Source organism: Neopelma chrysocephalum, unplaced genomic scaffold (genome assembly GCF_003984885.1).
Source record: "Neopelma chrysocephalum unplaced genomic scaffold, ASM398488v2 Primary Assembly neopelma1_59, whole genome shotgun sequence".
NCBI lineage: Eukaryota > Metazoa > Chordata > Aves > Passeriformes > Pipridae > Neopelma > Neopelma chrysocephalum.
The window spans coordinates 31,020,937-31,042,946 of NW_020897714.1; the positions used below are offsets into that span (position 1 = coordinate 31,020,937).

General features: G+C 37.9%; 1 protein-coding gene across 17 annotated transcripts in view; it reads right to left on the reverse strand.

The window, feature by feature from the left end:
• The window catches only part of SOX5 (SRY-box 5), a 641,934-nt gene that overhangs the window by 253,281 nt on the left and 366,643 nt on the right, over positions 1–22,010 (reverse strand). For 14 of the 17 annotated variants that reach the window (XM_027680806.1, XM_027680807.1, XM_027680811.1 and 11 more), the window contains one exon: positions 5,596–5,827. In XM_027680806.1, the coding sequence (XP_027536607.1) occupies positions 5,596–5,826 (231 nt within the window). In that variant the 5' untranslated portion in view covers position 5,827. The remainder of the gene's footprint in view (positions 1–5,595; positions 5,828–22,010) is intronic. The other 3 variants (XM_027680816.1, XM_027680815.1, XM_027680817.1) reach the window with 1 other exon arrangement.

The window sequence follows — 22,010 nt, forward strand, 5'->3', positions numbered from 1 at the left end:
TAGCATCCTGCTCCTGAATTGCACTATGGTTTTTATCATTGCCTCACCTGAAGAATGAAAACACCTTTTTGTTTGTTTATGTGCGATGTACAGGACCTGCACATCAAGTAGTTTGCAAATAATTGCTAAGTACTATAGGCATGACTTACATAGATGGGACAGGATTGGAGAGCTGTGAGAATACAGATCATGACAAGGAGGACAGGTTGTTATCACAACTTAAAACGGAAGATAACTTCTCCGCAGATATGTGAGTTATCAAACCTTTTTCTGGCTCCACCACAACAGGTTCTCAAGGACTGCAGAAAGTTTTCTAGGCTCTGGACTAAACAGTGAAGTAGGCAACTTGTACATCTGTTTGATGGGTCCTGACTGATTCTTTTTTATTTGTTCCCTTTCCTAATAGCCCACAGAGTGATTCTCTGAAATGGTGCAAGTGTAAAGATCAAACTCTGACACAAGCCTGAAATTAGAGCTGTGGAAACTGCTTTCAACTGCTACTTTTGTGATGACATTTATAATGCAATGTTTGTAACAATGCAATTTCATCATCTTATAAATATCAATTTACCCTTAAGAGACGAAGGAAAGAACATCAGACAAATGCAAACTTACCACCGTTTCTGCTTTGTTTTAATTGAACTAGTCTTGTTCAGATAAGCCTGTCTAACTCTTGGAAAAACAACAGTTTATAGTTTAAACTGTGAAATTGTGTGTGTGTGAGTGTGTGTGTGTGTTGTAATTATGGTGCCTGCTAACAATTTCATACTGCCACATTGCACATATGGCTTCCAAGCTAGCTTTATCTGAATCTTTGTGAATCTATTCTCCGTGCTATTAAACTGAGCACATTCCACATCGTTCAAAAGTAATTACACTTTTGTCTAGAGTGTAGGAGACTGCTCTCCCCAAACAATGAAATTCTCATTATTAGAGCTGGCACAGTAACGGCACTGGTGTTCACAACACTATCCATTGTATCATCACAATAACTTATCCTAAGCTTGATGCACAAAGGTACACTGGAAATTAAAATTTCTCTAAAACCACTGTGTTTTTTTTTTAATAGGTATTCTTTAGCTCAGTATAATTAGAGTCCTATTTGACTTTTTAAAAAGCTACATGCATTCAGATTTCCATTCTCTTCGGAAGTTCTGAATAGTAGCTAAGTGCTCCAGCCGCTTGTTGTTCTGATCCATTACTATTCATATGCTGACAAACTCCAGACCAACAGGTGAAGCACAGGCCAGGATAGATGTGATAAGAGAATTCAAATTCAGCATTAAAGACCCTCTTATTTTGGACAAGTGGAGGAAAAGCATGAAGCAGTATGTCAGGAAGCTCTTTGACCAGTAATATCACTATTCTTAATATGACTAAACTTTCTTAAAATTATTCCCAAGTAATGGAGGACTAACTTCACTCACCACAGAAACACAACTTCTTTTAGTGTGAAGCAACAAGGCCAGGGTAATATTTCCTACCAATTTTAAGCACTGCAGAAAATTAATTCTAAATCCCACTGAAAGTGCAGGACAAACGTGGGCTAACAGTGGAGTCACACAGCTTGTAACAACTGGACAGTGGCAAAATTACACCATAACAGTTTGATCTTTGGATCAATACTTCCTTTTTTTTGTTTTTGCTTTTTTAAATCTTATCCGGCATTTTATTGATATTCTATAGTTAAAAAGAATGGTGGGATTTGAGCATACTGTGCCCGTGGCATACTTTAATCAGTACTTTTAGCCTTGACATCACTTATTTTCAGAAGTTAGCACATAGACACCACTGGTGAGATCAGTAGTCTTGAGAGGTGGCACAAGCAAAACAGTAAGGCAAACAAAGAGAAATAAATAAACGTTAGTAACTTAGATGAGCTAACCCATGCCATCCAAATACTGTAGCCTTAACAGTTTTCTTCAAAAGAGCTACTGATTGATACTGTAATCCTCAAGTGTTTCCCCACTAAGCTTATGGCCTGCTATGAACATCCTAAGGGGACTCTCAGATATATTCTAGGTCAAATGATTTGTCTTGTATTTTGTACTGAGCCTTTGGTTTAAGTCTGATAAATTTCTTTTCTTATCAGCATAAGAGTTTTCCTACTTACAATAAGTATGCGGTTCCTTCTATCAAGAGGAAGACAGTCTGGGATAGAATTGCCTTGTTGTTGAGGCTGGTAGGGATCTCCAGAGTACATCTGGTCCAATCCCCCAGCTCAAGCAGAGCCACCGAGAGTCAGGTGCCCTGGACCACGTTCAGATGGTATTTGAATATCTCTAAGGGGGGAGACCCATAACCTCCCTGGACAACCTGTTCTTACGCTCAGTCACCCCTACAATAAAAGCATTTCCTGATGTTCAGAGGGACTCTCCTGTGTTTCAGTTTGTGCCCACTACACTAACCTCTCTCTGGCTGCAGTTCCAGCATCCTCAGAAATACCCTGTTCATCTTGATGGGGATATGGGCCTTGCAGATTTTTTGCAAATTTTGGTTAGGTTGTAAGATTTCTCTCTAGGAAGTTTGTCCTCCCTTTATAAACATTTACTCAGTATTCTGAGATGTCTCTCTAAGTTGGCAGTTGTTGCAAATTGGTAAAATGCAACAGGGTCAATTTTCAAAAGTCCAAGTTGGGTAAACCATTTGGTTGTAACTGTGGTGCAATCAGCCCTGTACCTTAAGGATCCTGGGATGTTCCAAGCTGGCAGGACTTGTAAAAGGAAGCACAGCTGGAAGTAACCTATGAAACAGAGGATCAATTAGCACCTAGAAAAGTGAGGCCAACCAATTGATTCCAAAGGTTGAAATTCTTTTCCCAGCTGTCCCTTCATGACCCATTGCTGAGAGTCAGAATATGAGGCAGCAGGGATGGCTTTGGTGACAAGAGGAATAAAGACATGACAAAGCTTTGTAATTCCATACCCTTCCCAAACCCCTTGGCTGGGGCTTTCTTCTGCTGAGGTTGTTCCCTAAACCAAACGGGTGTTGTACATGTAGCTAACAGAGCAAGACCTCTCTGGATCTATACCATGACTATCTAAGAATCCCTTTGGAGAAGAGTCTTAGCTGACAATCGTGCACAAAGCAGTAAAGTTCAGACAGGTGCAGCAGAGCGATGCACTACACGATTTCAGACTGCCTGTACCTCTGAAACCTTCTCATGTGACACTGGAAAGATCTGTAAAGGTGGACACTGCCAAAGACAGCATGTGGCTGCAAAATGAGAACTCCATAGTCACTTGCCGGCTCAGTCAGAAGGTGCAGCAGTGCAGCTGACAAGCTATTATGAAGTGTGAAGGACGCTGCTGGAGCTTTATCAATAAAACTGTATTGGACTGCACTCTGTGGTGGTGTGTGCACATGTGCATACACCTGGATTTGCTGCCCAGAGACTATAAAAATACACAATGTCAATTCAAACAGTAAAAAAATGACCTCTGCAATGCTAACGAAGTGAATACCCTTTGGGAATGATTTTTATAACTGCTAATCACACAAATTGAAGCCATCCAGAGGTTATTCAGTTACTTCCTTCTTATAACTACATACTACAACAACAGTAGAGGGTGTGATTATGTATATTTTATGTATATCCTATTTACACTGATCACTTCCTTCTTTCTGGAGACATATAGGTTACATCCTTTCTGATCTACCTGGGTGATGATTTTTACAAGACACTCCTCACTAAAAGAGAGATATTGCCAATACGTCGCATTCATACAAACTGGCAATTTACTTAAATATTTATGAAGACAAAAGTAGTCCCTTATAACTCCCCAAAAAGTGCCTCAGATAAGCCTACAGTATGTTGCTGCTACTGCAAAACTGTCTAAAACACACGATTCAGTATCTTGTATTACAAAGAATCAGAACACACTGTTTTGACATCACATTAAATACAGCCTTCATAGCAGGAAGTCACACTAGATGCTCAGCTAAACTTCTTGGTCTTAAAAACTTTAAATGAATAAAAAAGTTAGTTAAAATCAATTAAAGGGCAGCTAAGTGTTTCAGTGAGGTGTAGTTAAAATACTTCTGCCGGGCTCCTTAGAAAACAGTAAGTTTTTATTTCATTAGGGTCTGATTCTACACTACTGGTACCATCACAATTTTATCTATTACTTAAATGTTGTCAGAAACTACTTCTTATCTTCAACACACTCTCTTAAAATAGGCCAAAATACTGCAAAGCTCATAGACCAGTTACAGACCCTAACATTCCATTGGCTGGAACTGTATATTAATGAATTCCATCTCCATAAAACATAAGATAAAGGATGAGAAGTAAACAAGCTCAAAAAAGATAATGACATGTCTGCCCATGAGTAATTTCTCCAATGCTGTTCTTTCTTCATGCAAAGTTGCAATAACACAAAGTAAAATTAAATATTCCAAACCACTGTTTGAACTTAAGCATTAGCCCAAAAAAGGAAGAAAAATGGATCAGAATCAGTGAGTTATTTTGTCTAGGAGAGCAGCTTCAGTGAATATCCAGTGACTTGGTCCTATGAGAAATAATAATCCCTAAGGCTTTTTACTTAGGGCTTATTACATATGCATAATGAGCTGTAAGGGCTTAAATACCACTATGGAGCTGTTGCAGGCTTTTATGAGAATACACTATCACCTATTTTGCAATGCCTTTTTAAAAGCCTTCAAATATGCAGGTCCATTCATTATCTTCACTTAAAGTGAAATTGTCAGTGTCCTTGTCAAAGTGGGGGACTAAGAGAAAAGTTACAGTCAATCTGTAAACAGGCAAGAGCTGTGCAAGCGTGTTCACAACAGGCAGCTTTGTCGAGGTGCCTCAGTCCTGGGGCTTCAGTGCCTTCCCCTGCACCTTTCAACCTTTCTAAAAATGTATCACAGGACTTCCCCTGAAGGGCCCACGTTACAATAGTGACACTACGATACTAGTGAGGAACACGGCATGGCTTTTTTTTGTTCTTTTTGTCTCCTTCTAGATACAGCCGGTTCTGGACTTTCAGTGAGCTGCTAAATGTAAGGAATTAAGTGTTCAGTGTCATTTGTAGAGTGCACAAAAAGGTGGAAATTCTTAAGTGCAAAAGTAGTATGCTGACTTAATTCCATAAGTACAGCAAATTTTCTTTTATGTATCTGTGGCATGTGAATTACACAACAGATGTGAATTTTTAAAACCATCAAAATTCAAAGGTTTTTTTTTTACCCTTTATACAGACTCCCGTGCTTTACTACTGCATAAACTTGGCATTGGGGTGATATTTCAGACACCATGCCAAACGTGACTCTCACTTAGAGTGTTCCAAAACCATTTACTGTTTGCTGAACACATACACTTCAAATTCACATCACTGTAGCTAACAAATTTTAGCGCCCTAAATGCCATCAGGCAAAGGTGAGCAGAAGTCTGCACTGCAAGTGATTTAGCATTTGTAGTGGAGGGTAAAGGCAGTCCAGCTAGGTCAAGGCTTTCACAGTATTGTAGCGTGTTCTGTACGTGTAACTGTGCATTGTATACTCCGTAAAGTACAGATCTGGATGCCAAACTACTGCAGAGGCAGAATTCAAAGAATGGATGTAAGCACAATAGACCATTAGCAAACCTACCATTGTGTTGTGCTGAGAAGTGGGAGTCCTATGGCCACAGTTCTCTTGCGTCAGCAGAGAAACTGGCTGAAATTCCTCAGAGTGAGGCTTGTTGGGAAAACTCACATGCAAGGGAAGGTGAAAGGCTGGGAGCCCGTCACTCTCCTCTTCTCCCACTTTCTGTCTGCTTGTCACCATGGCTACCTCTCCATCTGCTTCCCCATACGGAGAGGCTGGTCGCTTGGAAGACATCCTGGAAGGAACAAAAGAGGAGAAAATAATGAAACCTCCAAATAAATCCTTAATGCCGTCATTGTGTGGTTAGGGGCCATTGTAACAGAAATGCCTTTTTTGTGCTGGCAGAGAGCAGGAAACCATCCAAATACCACTGCAAAGCATACACAATTGGGAACAATGGCCAAGCAGGTAGCAACAGAACAGTGGCTTGTTTGTTGTGAGAATAATACACTAATATAGCACTCTCTTGTATTCTGGCTTCTTAAACATGAAAATTCACCTAAGACTGCATAATGAAATGCAATTCCTTTAAAAAAATACCCATCTGGTTTTGCATTTGCAAGAGACTGTAAGAAGATAGAATGTCTCCCGATACATGCTATTGTCAACTTAGCTTTTAAGGAATAATCATCTGCATGTCATTATCAACCATAACTGATAAAAAAAATAAAGTAAAATAAAATACAATACAATAAAGCAACTTGCTAGCAAGCCAAACTGTCTGTGTTTATAAAACTTCACCCATGTGAATAACAGAGTGTTATAGTCATGTTGTAAGAATCTTTCCAGGTTTGCAGATCTGGTATAGTTAAGCAACTAAACGTTTGAGCATTAATAATCTATGCTTTTTGAGAACACAAATTCAGGGGTATACTAACTGAATGAAGATTTTCTATCAAATCTTCTTACCTATGTCTTAAATACATGTAAATGTAATTTACATTTATATATAAAAAAGGATACACAAGGAAGATACACAGAGCACACACTATGAAAATCACACACAAACCTTGACTTAAAATTCAGGCCCATATTCTGAATTTTTTTAGACTGCCTGATAACACCGTTCTTACAGCAATGTGTATATCTTCAATTTTAAAAAAGACTGAAAGCAGCTTTATTGGAAAATCTAGGTTTCATCCAAACTAAGCACTACTGAAAATCTTATAGGACAATTTGAACCCAGAATTCTTCAGTTTGGTCTTCAAAATAGAGGGGTACAGTGAAGTACTAAAATGCAGATGACTTCTGGAATTGATTACAGCAGCACTGTTCATGACAATCAGGGTATGTGCATGGATGGCATAATGCATCCCTGTGCTAAGAAGGGGCATCTGTAAGAAAGAGTGGAATGAGAAATAAGAAATCCTACAGCCACAGTTAAAAGAAGAAAAGAAAGCAAGCTAGAGAAATGCTTCATAGAAAAAAAAAAGTTACGAACAAGAAAACTGAAGACTATTGTACGGAAAAGTTGGAAAAATGGGCTGAAGGAATAATGCTCCTCCTCAAAAATCTCTTATTTATGATTCTAATTACCCCATTTTGATTTTCCACCTCACAGTTAAAGGACTGCATTTCAAAAGCCCAGCAGCCTCTTGAACCATGCGTGGGGCTGCTGTGAGGTGGAGCATGTCCATACGATTTGGCATATTGAGCACGGAATGGTTCTTAGCAGCAGTCAACTGGGTCTGAAAACAAACAGCGACTTTAAACAGCCCTTTGTTAGGACTTATTTTGTTTCTAATGATCTCATTTTGAGCTTTGCCTCCCAAGCCAAGTTAGATTATATTAAAAAAAAAAACCCAACCAAAAAAACCCTCCACCACCACCAAAAACTCAGACAAAAAATCCCTACCAGAACCTACACTCAGCTGCACACTGCCTGTTCTGAACACCACCTATTGCCTGTGCTTAGAGAAGCAATCTGTATTTTCTATTAATGTTTGACTTAGTCCAACAGACTAACACTTCATACATCCTACCTGAATTCTGTCTTCTAGGCTTTCCCACCTACGTGTCTGCAGCAAAGCATATGCATAAAGACAGAGATCAGTTTTTTACTAGCCCACTGAATTCAGCATTTTACAGCTATGTTTGACGTGACAGATCTCAAGCTCTTCTTCTGCAGAAACCATACAACTCCCTTCTGAAGTTAATGTGAATTATTCATATTCTGGATTGTACCTCACCGAGATACATATTTTCTATTGATTTTAAGTTTTTTGGTTACTCATTTCAACACTGCCTTAATAGAAGTCAGGGTTTTTACAAAATCTCTCTTTCTGAAAATCAGCACTAAGCAGTTGTCTCAATTTTGGCAAACAAAAGGGCAGAGACACAAAATCATTAGTCAATTATTCCACAGTAATGTTCTATACTTTAGAACATTTATATTCAATAAGTGACTGAAAATATTGCAAACCATCTACAAAAGCCTCCACTGCAATTCACTCTGGCAATAAATTATAGAGAGAGGATGCCTTGCTTTGTATGGATGACTTGGGTTATACACTATATACTCAAACTGTGTTAAAAACTCCTATTGATGTTAACCCAGATTCTGCCACATTGCTTCACAAGGAGAGTTTGACTATCACACAGAAATAAAGCTCTTCTGTTAACTTTATAAGTAAATACACAGTTTTATCTACTGTGGTTTAGCTAGAAAGCTGCAGATCATCATCTTCAGCTTGTCACTGTACCCAACAGGGATGAAATCATTTTCTGCAGGGAATTTATAAACACAGACAAGGAAGGCAATAGAGGTGTCCACCTCCATGCACTCAGAATAACACAGATTATCATGCTTCTGATCTAAACCAAAAACCTATAGGTTGGTTTGTAGGTCAAACTAAAGTGATACTAAGAAAGAGAAGAAACTTTTTCCTTTGTTTCTAGAAGATGCAGTTTAAATTACAAGCCATGTGCTATCACCATCTTGGGAGGCTAACAACTTGCTAAAATGGCTAAGGCAGCAAAATTGAGGCTCTAATATGCATTAGTCTTTCAAGTGACTGGGACACTCAAAGAAATGGATGCACTCTATCCATAGTCAACATGAGTTAGACAAACCTCAGAGTTTCACAGGAATTTCTTCCTGCCTGTGAATATCTGTGAAATTTGCACAAGAGATTGGAAGATTTAAATAAATAAATTATAAATCCGTATCTACTTCTGCAAATGTCTTCCAAAAGGACAGTAACTATCAAATCTCTGACAGGTTCACAAGTAGAAAACATGATACATGGGAAATTTGTTCACAGATAGTCTTTCATTATTTCTACAGGTTTATTGGTCCATTTTCTGAATCTGAAATGCTCCCACACCATGTATCCTTGAATTCTGTTTTTTTCATTTATCTTCATTACCTACTGAGCTAATACAGGGTCTTCACTAATTTCGTATCTAAGATGTGAGTTCCCATTCTAAACAACAAGGAAAGGGAAACAGATAAGTTCTGAGTAAACAAATTATCTGAAACTGAGCTCTTTTACACAGATTTGTCTAATGAAGTACTGGTATTATCCCATCTTAACAAAGGACTGCAAATATCCTGAATTTACCCTCAGTGATAACACCACAGTTTACAACTTACATGACTTCAAGATCTGTTCCCCAAACTAGTTTAAACTCAGAAGAGTTTTCATTTACACCACTCTGAAAGAAGATTTACAATGGAAGAGGAAACAACAGTTTCCTCGAACATGATCTTATGGATATGATTAAAAAAACCCCAACAAAACCCCAAGATATAACTCAGAAAAGGAGCAATACAGTGGATCAGAGTGTGAATGTAAAAGGGTGTCGCTGCAGATGAAAACTGTTGCAATTTAAGACTTGCAAGAAGAGTTGCACTTTGAACTGTCATTAATAATTTCTTACTGAATAAAAATAGCTAAGGAGTCATTTTTTAGACAACCTAAATCTGCAAAGTTCTGGGCAGTACCCAGCCCACTGTACAGACACATTGGAATTGTGAAATGTATCCCCACACTTGATTTTCATCAGCGGTTAGGATAGAACTGAAGATTTAGTTCTGGCGATGAATTCAAATACGACACTCTTTCCTGTAAAGAGACTCTTATTTCTGTTTTCAGAGAGGCTTCTTAACATGCAGAAATTGCAGTAAAAAACCAAGCCTTTTGTTAAATTTTCATTAAACAAATGCTTTTCCTGGTAGCAAAAATGTTGGGTTTTTTTTCAGGGAAGGAAAATCTTACTCTTCTAACTCACTCTTATCTAACAAATATTTTATGTGATTCATGTTACAATAGTTTCTCCACGTATTTCTTTACTCTCCTTCAATTTATAACAGACTCTTTGTAGGCTTAAACTGATACCCAGTGTCTATTGATCTCAGTGTTTTTGGACTGACTTCAGCATGGCTGGATTTTCCCACTGGAGAGAATAACAATTACACTACCTTCACATGAATTGTTTCCTCATGCCATCTAAAAGTATTGGTTCCATCCAAATAATTTCAGGCTACTAAATAAGACTATTTTGCTTGTTTGTTTTTTCCCTTGAATTCAGTGTCTTTTCACAGTTCTCTTTTTTTTATTGTTATTATTTTTAACAGAAACTCATTTAAGTGTCCTCCACTACATTTCCATTTGTTCATTGGTTTTGGTTCATTTCATACATGATTGTATACCCAAAATAAAACTAAAGTGGTATCCAGTATTCAAGCAGATAGTGCCCTCTAGCACACAATCAGCATCCCTCCCAATGCGATTGTTCATGCCATAAAATTTCATAAATTTTATGTCATAAAACTCTAATCTTGTTACATTAGGCAAAATACCTCAGAAACATTTCAGATACCCACAAAAGCTTCTGGAGAAGTGGCTTATCCCTGTCTTCAAAAGTGACAAACACAGATGTGTCAGGAGAAGAAGATATGAGGCCATAAATCTTAACTTGTTGGGAGTTAATTAAGGGATTCATCAATCATTACATAGCTCACCCCATATATATACACAGGCAAAATCTCATCAGCTGCCACAACCCACAGCAATCCACAGGTTAAAAACTCCCAAAGTCCCTCTGTTCCGACTATTTATAAATGACTTTGTATAATCTAGCTTTAAGACCTGTAATTATAAAACAGCATTAAAACAGGCCTGCATAGTTATGGATAATTATAGTTGGTACACTTTTTAAAGAAATAAAAAGCTTTTCCATTCAAACACAGGCTTTGCCTTTTTGACAGCTCCAAGTCCACAGGATGTAGAGAGATGATTTAAATTGTTATGTCAAAATTTTGACTGTGCAAGACTTTCTTTCCTTCCCTTATCAAGAGAGGCATTGTTGTTTTCTCACCATAACCAGGCGTGACAGCGCCTGACTGGAGTCGCATAGCCAGTTTCTGAATCGGCATGAAAATATTCACCTCTTGAGTTTCTCTGGCAGCCATAAACTAAGTCTTTCTCATGGGTAGAGTTTAAATCAGTCGGTCCTGGACACTGGAGACGGGCACAGAGCTGCCTTCTGAAGAGATGCACAAGGAAAAGAGGAGCAGATCAGCAGCAGCATAGAGGGGTCTTTAACACAGCCCAAGTCCAAACCAAATGTTATATGCTAAACTAGTCCCAGGAACTTCAGTGGAATTCAATCTGACTCTCCTTCTGATCTACAGGGATATTTCCCTCTAATTACGGTACACGCTGGAAATCTGCAGACTGCTTTTCCACAGGAAATAATTATGATTACAGACAGCAGCAATACTACATACAACTGATGTATAAGCATACACACACACACATGTAGAGATGCATAAACACAAGCTTATCCAAAATGTCAGCAATGCATCTGCCTCATCTCTGATCACATTTAGCACTAATAAAACAGTTCATACTCCCAGGTTTATTGAAGCTACAATCTCTCCTTACACACAGCCCAAGCCAAGAGGTGCCAGTTAACACTCCTGACTGTCTCCATTCCATTTTGGCCCCAAAGTAATTCATTATTTATGCACACTGAATAACTAGTACCTTTAAAAAGACAACTCTGTTCATTTTGACAGGATTACTTGTGTAATAAGGTATTACTCAACATGAGTAAGGGTGGCAGACTCCCACACTCTGTCCCACTGGGAACTGCAAGCCCGACTTGTTTCTACACATACCACTAAAAACAGACTTCGCTTGGCAATATCTTTGAGTCATTTACAGTCTGGTTTGGAATTCTTCACTGAAGTAATTTTACAATTAAAAAAAAAAAAAGGAAAAAATAAAAAAAGAAGCAAAACTCTCTAATCTGCTAATCAATAAAAATGTGCATGAAACGTGCTCTCATTTGTCACTCACACTGAGATGGAATAATCTGTTAATTATTACTTTCTAAGATCATATCAATCAGCCATCTTTTAAAATGCACATATGCCACAAATAAGTTGTGTTATTCAAAAAGGGTTTTGGTGAACGAGACACTTTTGTTAATACAAACCCAGATCTCTATGGCATAACCTGTGTAATAGTTCTGTGGAGGAGTTGTCTATTATTATAGCTGGCATAAGTAATCCTATCCTTAAGGCCATCCAATAATTTCCATTTCATCCAGCTCACCTCATCCCTTTTTGCTTTTCAGATCTCCTCCCTGTATGGGGTAACTTGAACAGTTTTAGATAGTCCTACAGTTTAGAAGGTTCTGAATATAAAACAGGCAGAGAATACTCTATCCCAAATCTATTTTTAAAGTTTGCATTTTAAAATATAGTATAGTATCAGCGACTTGGATGATAAACTTGATATTCCACATACTGTGGAAACTGCTTTTTGAGAAAAGGTACTGCTCAAAATTCCAGTGGTAAATGGTTTCATTTTGACAAGTTTTGAAACTCTCAAACAATACAGTTGTTACAAGTGTCTTTCAAGAGAATGTTAACAACGCCCTTTTTTATTACAAAAATGAAAAAAAAATACATTCTACAAACTTTATTGTCTCAACTAAAATTTTATCTCCATTTGCTTGCATTTGCAAGGAATTTATGCATGAAAAACCACTGTAAAATCAAGTCTAGTAAAAATCTGTAGTGAAAAAAATTTCATGTCGAACGTTCCTAATGTGCATTTACACAAAGTTTTTCACAGACTTTTTGAAGAAGGGAACTGGGAAAGATTGTGCATGACCAAGTTGTTTAGCAAAATACAGTAGTCTGAAACAAATCAACCTTCAACAAAAAATGAATTTGTAAAGTAATGAAGGAACTCCTCATCAAGATACTATATTCTATTACTGCAAAGAATATTACCCAATTCTTTTGTAGATCTCACACAGGTCTTTGCATTATTGTCCCTGTTTTGTACAGTAATTAGTGTCTGCTAGGCAGGAGCATTTAGCAATTGACCCAGAGACACACATTCAAAATCAGTTCTAGCATGAGAACCTGTATGCTGTGTTTGTTTGGTACATGTCAACCATCCGCCTTTTGTTCTTCACTAGCCTGTAGGTCAACTAAAAGAGCCAAAAATTTAATAGTATGTTTATAAACCAGGGACTAGAAGATGAGATTTTACTTGCTGAAAAATATGTTTCTAAGAAATTGGACTTCTGAACCTGGATTTTGTGAGAACTTCTTAAAACCAGAAGAGGCACGTAGTGAAAATGTGGTTACGGTACAGGCAACATACAACTGCCAGTGCAGTGTCAAAGACGATGAGCATCTATCAGCACAAACTCTGAAACAGCAGGATGCAGTCATTGTTGATGTTTCAAGTAAACTGAGCCTGATCACTGGCTTCTTTCATGCAAAAGACTCTGCTTGGATGATTTTGAATTAAATCCACAAGCTCATTTATTTTCCAGTGCATCCTCAAATTAACTCTGGCTTCCTTTACCCCACCCCCCAACCTATCAGAAATGTACCTCCCCCCACTCTTCAGCTCCTCATACATCTTGCTTTTCTATTATTCTTTTTACCATTATTTTAAATTTGTTCTCAAGTCACCACAAAAATAGCAGAGTTTTGCTTTTATTTTCATGTAAAGTTTTAGGAACTGCTTACTGCTGAAAGCACTATCTCAATCACTGTGACATTAGGTAATCATCACTCTTCTGCTTGCTCAACTACAAAGAGGATCTAGTGAAATAATTAGAGATTTCAGGCCTTAAAAATTCACTGTACAAACTAATACTTGAAAACTATGGAAAAGAAGTCAGTCATTCTCCAGACGCTGAGTGGGAGAGCTGTGCTGCATGCTACAAGGAATCCATACATCACACACAGACGTGCATACCTAATTTCCACTGACATTGAGTGAAATGAAGGCAAGGAGTTGAAAAAGCTTTAAAATTATGACAATTATGAATGACTAACTTATTACAAAGAAATCTCAGGAAGCACGGGCTCATTCTGAAAAGTTAGTTAATATCAAAACTTTTGGAGTTTTGGGAGCTTATTCTTGGTCATTCTCAGTCTTTGTCTAATCAAGCTGACATAAATTTTTCTTCAAGCATTGTTAAATGACAAATTATTTTCAGTAGAATCAACATTCAGAATAAGAATTCTCTTCCAAAAGACACCCAGATTTCAGCATGAGAAGTCATTCTTTTGATCAAGATTTCAGTAAAATGACACAGCTTTTCCCACTCTTCCATCACACCATTGCTCAGTAATGTGAGTGCCAGAGAAACAGCTACTGAGCTTCAAGCCCTCTTCTCCTTTCCCCTATCTTTCTTTACTTAAATTTAAAACTCAACAAATAGAATTTTAAATAGTTTTTAAGCAACATTCCCTCACCGGAGTTTGTGTGTAATCACAAACAAACCAGAAATGAGGAAATTTAAAAAACTAGTCTCTTATTTTCCCCACTTCACTCTCGATTTCCCTATATCTGAGTCTATATTGCATGTATGTTTGCTTCTGTATATGTACATATATTTGCACTTATAATTTTCAATATATCCACTGATGTTTGCAGAACTTACAGTATCATTCTATCATTACTATAGAAACTTTTGCTCCAACCATCACTCGCAGCCACATTTGCACAATGCCCATCACTTCATAAAAAAAGGCAAAAGGCCTTGAAAACACATGAGCACATATATCCATACATATTCTGTAGGTTTCCTGGTAAAATTGATGAAGCTAATAAGGTACATATGCATATCCACTGATAGCATGAATTTGCACTGCTGAAATATTGGGCCTCTAAATAACTTTAGTGGGAGCAGAATCGGGGCCTGAGAGAACCCACACGTACCTTCAAGAATTACAGGCGCAGTGAAATGGTTTTTGCATCTGCGTGTGTGCATGGGTATGAAAAAAATACGTTTAAGCAGAGCAATGTCTCTAATGGATGTAAACATTTTCTTTCCAACAGGTTAATTCCAGCTGCCCAGAATTTTCATTATTTTTTTGTTCACATGCATGTGTGCGCTCCTCCCTTTTTGGAGGGTTTATACATGACAGGTGCGTTCTTGGCCCAGGAACAAATAATCCTGGAGAGCCCGAGAAAGAAAAATCAAACTGAACTTGAAGATAAAATGACAGGGAATAAATACGTTATTGCCTTTCCATTATGCTAAAAAAACAACGCCACAAAAATTTTTGAACATTTATAATGTGTAAGCAATTTGAGGTAGAATTTTCAAAGCTGAAAAGAGATTGTTCTGAAGCCCAGATGTTGCCTTTCAGAAACCAGTGAAAATTGCTGCCTCTGAAAATTACTCTGAAATACAAATAGAGTAAAACAAAAATTGTTTAAATAAAAATAATTTTACTCAGATACTCTGATATTCCAAAAGAGAAAATAAACTTTTTTCAAGTGTTCAGGCAGTTTTGCACTCCTATCTCCTACTTCAGATTATCCACAGAGTCATGCTATCTCTATTCCAACAGATGACTGGGTGAGGGATAAAACAGGAGCAGTTCATGGTATGATGTGAGGGCTCCTGCCTCACTCACTGTGCATATTGTTCTGTGAAGTCTTCTTCAGTTGTCTCCTGACTGTGGTACTGCTGTCCCAGTTTTTATTCATAAAAGCATAAGAAATAAAAATCTACATTAACAAATGTGTGGTGCAATAACCCATCACACACACGTCCCTTCACTCACAAAAGTGTTGTACAAGCCCCTTTCACGTCTGTAACTTTCGGATTCCTGAGCATCCATGTTCAGTTTACAGCGCTACTTAACACTCTTCAGAACTGCTGCTTGCACATACTAACATGCTTCCTCATGTAAGTAAGAGGACTGACATCAACAGTCTGAAAGCTGATTTTTTGCTTTATCTGATTCTAAGAAATACCTGTCAAATTGCAAGGGAAAGAACAATCATAACCAGTTGATAATTACCCAGCCTAACAAACAATAACCCTAGATACTGCTGGAGCTGTTAGGTAAGAAAATTACAGCTATTAGTCATGTAACACATGTATATCCTCGCACAAACAAATGCATATTGGCATGCAAAGTAGAAACAAATCCACAAATCGGAAAATGAGAGACCATTACAAACAGACAACGTACCTTTAGAACCATAAGGAGTCTCAAACTTTACTTCAGAAAGGCTGCGGTGGCAGGCATGGAAACACCATTACAAAAAAAGATGTCTACTTTAAAAGTACTACTTTTGGGAATCGGGGACCGGGGTAGAAAGGAGAAAAACCCTGAAACTAGTATCATTCGCTCCAGGAAAACTCAGAGGACTGCCATTCACCCTTCCATAGGTACTTTGTCTACCTTCCTGTCTGTTGTTCAACAGCAGTCCCATCCAGCTCCACAAAGACCCAGCTGTATAAACCAATGCTGTCAAAGAACACAGTTAAGGGATGGATAAAACAGGGAGGGGTGTCCAACATGCTGACCACTGACTGAGCTTGCAAGGATAAAGAAGCCTTGATGGAGAGAAGCAATCATCCATTGTGTTTGTTTATTTTACCTCCTCCACCACATACTGGAATCTTTTTTGTTTTTTTCCATTACCAAAACCATCCCCCACTGAGAGGCCTTTGTGATCTAAAAGGGGCAGAGCCCCTCTTTCTTAACACTGGCAAGTTTATGTAGGAAGATTCATTCAAACACATCTTCAAATAAACATTTGACTCTTCCCCTACATCACACTGTCCACACACTGCCTTCAAACACACTTAAAAATCACCATTAAAATGCTCTTGCCTAGAACTGTTTTTACTGAGATATAATAAAACAATTTAGCAGTCTAAGGCACATATTGCCATCGAAGTCCAACTTCAGATGAGAGCTACAGTCTTCTGAAAAAAATAAATATACATTACAGTAAAGTAAACCTGGCTGCTATTGCCATAACAAGTGGTATAATAGCTTTCTTCCATCAAAAACCTTCTCCCTGCTGGGGATACACCTAATTATATTATAAGTGAATCTGAATCCAGATGTTCAGATCTAAAACGTTTGTCATGAGTATTACAAGGAAAATGACCACTGCATAGAGAATGAGGCATTCAAAGGGCATCACTGGCCCTAAAGAGAGTGAGGATCTTTGGATTCCTTTAGACATAAGAGATGTAGGTGCAGAACATCTTAGAAAATTAACTTTTCTCTTCAACAAAAATGAACAACCAAACTTCCTTACTCCTCACTTCTTTTTTTTTCTTCTACATTCCCCACACATAGATCGCTTTTTTGAATTTGGCACTGAGAACAATTCAAATATGAATGCCTATAAAAAGATAGTCAGGGGAACAGAAAGCTTTCTGATGTATCTGAAAGCGATATTAGAATGAACTTCAGAGGATGCTTCATCACTCTATGTCAATTATTGATAAGGAATCATCACAATCATAATAGACTGGGACACTACGAAAAATCATGGATTCATTTGTACCATTACATTAATAAACACCTCCATATCACAGGCTGATGACAAGTTACGTTTTCAAGGTTAACATCCTGAAGTGAATACAAAACACAACAAGAAAGGTCCACTGTCTTGTTTTTTTATCTGAAAAAGGTAGTAAATAGCTTTTGAACAGGGTAAGCAGTCACCTGGCAAGCTCTAGAGTTGTTTGAATGAAACTTAGGATAAAGGATTGGTTGAGTGAAGTACATCACAGAAATTTATTTCTGAAGTATAGCAATGGCCTCTGGCATTGATCGTGCTGAAGAAGCACGAACACTGAAACTATGACCAGGTAGTTTACTGCCACACACCCTCTCTCCCTCAGCATGGACTATGAAACCAAGACACAACACTAAGATTCAGAAGACGGGCAACTTCCCATGTGATCCCACAGAATTTATTGAATCTTTCTGGCTCCTAGTTTTTCTGTTTCTAAATAAGAACTGCCTTTATAAAACACTCTGCAAGCTCTGATTTTCTTTTCTTAAAGAAAACATTCTATTGGCGATCGCTATTTGCATTACTTACTTGCATCACTAATTTACCCAATAGCTTTGTGCATACTGAATCATAAGCGAGGGCAAAAATTAAGTTCTCTATTCAGCTACTGCATTTTGAAACTGAAAAAGTAAGTTTCACAGAATCACAGAATATTCTGAGTTGGAAGGGTCCCACAAGAATCATCAAGTCCGACTCCTAAGTAAAGTTTCTACATACAGTCCTGCCAACAGAAGCTAATAATGTGGGGTTTTTTACCTAATGACTATATTTATGTAAAAATCATATTTATTTTCTGGGCAGTGATAATTTAAAAAATCAAAATGAAACAAAACAAAAAAAACCCAACCAAAAAAAAAAACCAAACCAAAAAACTCCTAAACAAACAAACCCCCCTAAAAACAGCATTTAGCAGGAGGGTGTCACTTAATCCTTTTCATTACTGTCCAGTTTCACTGGACCCTCTTCTCTGTCCTTCACACAAGAAGAAAACACACCCCTTGCCAGGTAATGCTGTGGTAATTTACAATTACTAAGTGCTATTTACTAAAAAAACCCCTCTACTTTAAAGGAATCTCACACACCTTCATCACAAAATACTAATGGTCACAACCATGTCACAGATGAACTACAACAGACACCACTTTGGATCTTGTTTAGCCACAGAACTACTCAGTACTGCCCCCCAAGGGACAGCCAAAGTTTTAACCCACCTTTTCACAGCACATCAGCACCAAATTCAGACACTGAGTCACATGCTCTGATTTCCAGATTCTGCCACTATGCATAGCTCTGGTAGTAATTCCCCAGTACCATGAAGATGAGGCATTCATCAAACACACTATCAAGATAATGATGGAAAGCCCCCTTTCCTGCCTCTGCTCTGGATAACTAACTATAAAGGAATACTAAAGAGATGGAACTCCCCAGAAAGGGTATTTTCTTTATTACTCTAACTTTCATTTAGACACTTGTCCCCTCATTCCCAAAAAACCCAAATATCCTCTGTTTAGTTTTTCTCTTTTTTAAATGACTCACACAAGTGCACCAGATTTTAAGCTTTAAACATGTCAACCATCAAAGAAACTCTCAAAAATATAAAACTAATACCAGGAGAACATTTTTAACAAACAGCATACTTCTGGTTCTACTGATCTACTCACACGAGATGACCAAGCATACAGCTGTGCTCTGGGATTCCTAGCTGGCATTTTCAGAAGTCTGCCAAACCCCTCCTTGTAAAAGAGCCCATCAGATGTACAAAGGTTTTTCCTTTTCTCTGGTATTTTCTCTTACTCTTCATCTCCATCCTTGCTTTAGAGTGGGAAGATCAGAAAGTGCACCTGTTACCTGGCCCTTACATGCCTGTTGCCCCTTTCCCTCTGCTGCCTCTCTACCCCACATCATGGATATAAAGCACAAGCCAGGTTTAAATTGAAGTGCCAAAAACATGGAGTTTGTCTTGCTGTTAAGAGATCTTAAAATATAATTCAATTATTAAGATACCTGTACACCTCTGAAACTCTGACTAGGAGTCCATCGATGTCTCTAAACACCTACAGAACTCTACAAACTTCATCCTACTTCCCTTCTCTCTTTTACACAATTCACTAGAGAGCATTCTATACTTGTACTACTCTTTTCATCCTTAAAAGCACTTACAGAATATTAATTACTCTTCACATATCCCTTCTGTGAAGTAAATAAGGATTATTATCCCCTCTGAAGTAAATACGGATTACTATTTTTTACAGTCTGAGAAAATACAGAAGAGGATTTTAAGTGGTCTGCCCACCACAACGTGAAGAGAAGATATTGAAGCATGGATTAAGACACAGAAGTTCTCCATCCCGTGCTCAGACTATGACTGTCGAAATCTTACCCTTCTATTTGCAAATGATGCTCTTAGCTCAATTGTTTCTATCTGCTGGCTGATGATCAAATATTTAATGTATGCCATAAAATGAAAATATGAACTCTACAGCAGTGCCTCCTATTTGTCATGCCCCATTACTTAGACCGGGTGGTAACATGTGCCCACATGACGGTTTTCAATTTTATTATAGTCTCTATTTGCTCACTCACTTAAGATGTTTAAAGAAGAGTTGTATGGATTATCAGACAGTCTGAAAAGTTCAGTTCAGAGCTCTTCAAACACATTCATTTTCATCTTATTAGCACAAGTAAAGTGAAAGCCTTAGGCAGGTAATTTACCATCCAGTTTATCCAAAGGGACTTCTAAAGGAAAAGTCAACCTTTGTAAATTGTTTGTGATAATCTCCAAATTGATCATTAATTATCAGCTGCTACTAAGCGTTTCTTCCATCAGCGGCACTGTGAAAATAATGCATTTCTCAGAAAATCTACCATTGTTGTTACTGCCACCTGTGTAATCAGCCATTATTAAACCCAGCAAAGTTACATGACAGGCAGCAGCCTCGTTAAGAGAATCCTGTCCAGCAACTCCATTTTCCAGGCAGTTTAAAAATTCGTTGTCCACCAAGCATTCCTTATTAATGTTATATTCTACATTCTATACCTTCTCACATATAGTGGCAGTTACAATTAATTCAGACCCACTTAACTGTGCTTAATAAAGCACACATTGTTTTGTGCTGCCAAACTCAAGCTGATATACACAAACTTCATTTTCCCCTTTGCAGTTTTCTGATTTTCTTCTACTAAAAGCGAACACTTACAAATCTAACAGTAAAAACTAAAAAAGATCATTCCACACTTTGTGGAAATGAACTTGTGAAGAGACAGCTGCAAGTCTTTGCCACCCTCAGGTCCACGTCACACAGAAACAGAGCAGGACCTTTATGCTTGTCAAAATCCAGTTCAGCCTTGATGAAAAATTCTGATGATTGTTTTCCAGAATTGCCGAATTTGATACACCACAGACCATGTTGAGAATTTTAGGCAATACTATGCACAGTATTTGACATTCCCACAGTTCCTACTTTAACTGCATTGAACTTAATGAATAGCTGCCAGTTAAGTTTAGTGCAGCAGCCATAGGTGTCACACATCTTCCACCTTCAGTGGGACCAAACACACCAGAAAAATCGTATTTTAAAAAACAACCAGGATACCCAAACATGACAGCAATAAACTACAAGCCTGACAACCATTTAATCGTGTATTGCCACGCACATCATAGTTATAGGAAAGAAAGAATTAACAGAGGGAAGACATAGGCAGGTAAGGAAATTTTTCAGAAATGCATTATCCCAAAAAGGCTATAGGATTACAAAGCATATAACTGCTTGTTTGGGGTTTTTTTTTTTAATCGTCTACAGGTAAAAAAACCTGAAACAGGAGAAATGGCACCACCATGAATTGTATGACACAGCAGCATACTCTTTTACTCTTGAGAATGGCACTCCCAGCAGCACTGATGTATATCTCTGTTTTTATAAAAACCAAAATGCAGGCTAGTTCTACATATATGCAACCACATCACCTTTAACATACACACACACAGAGTAAAAGAGTTTTCTTCACACTTAAGAGGACCAACTGTTTATTGGGTTCATAAGCTCCATCAGCAGCAACTCCACACTGAGTCTTAATGATTCCAAATGCAAAGGGATGACAGTCATAAAGATGGAAAAAGGCAACAGTGCTACAGCTGAAAGAAGAACCATCCCTCAAAGACAGTTTTGTTCACGTTCTCTCAAATTCATATAATCTAGGCTTACGGATCTTTTAAATAATGTATATGAAATTTCTAGTTCAAAGGGCAGTAAGCCTGAAATGGAATAGTCTCTTACAGAGAGATCAGACACAAACCTCCTAAAAAAGAAGGGAATAGACCTGTATTTTCTTCAGTGAGATGGTGGCAATGAATGGGCCACTGCTCTTGTGGGAGCTTGAGCTATAAAAACAGCCATCTTCAGCAAATAAAGCAAAGGGATCCATCTGAACTATTAAGGTGCATTTCTGTTCTAGACAAGGGTAATGTCAAATGGTACCTCCTCACTGAACAGTCCTGAGCACTGGATGCACTGTCATGTACATCTTTTTGTTTGCTTCATTTTCTGATTTGGCCTCTCCACTACTACTACTCCTTTCCTAAGTCCTGTAGAACCA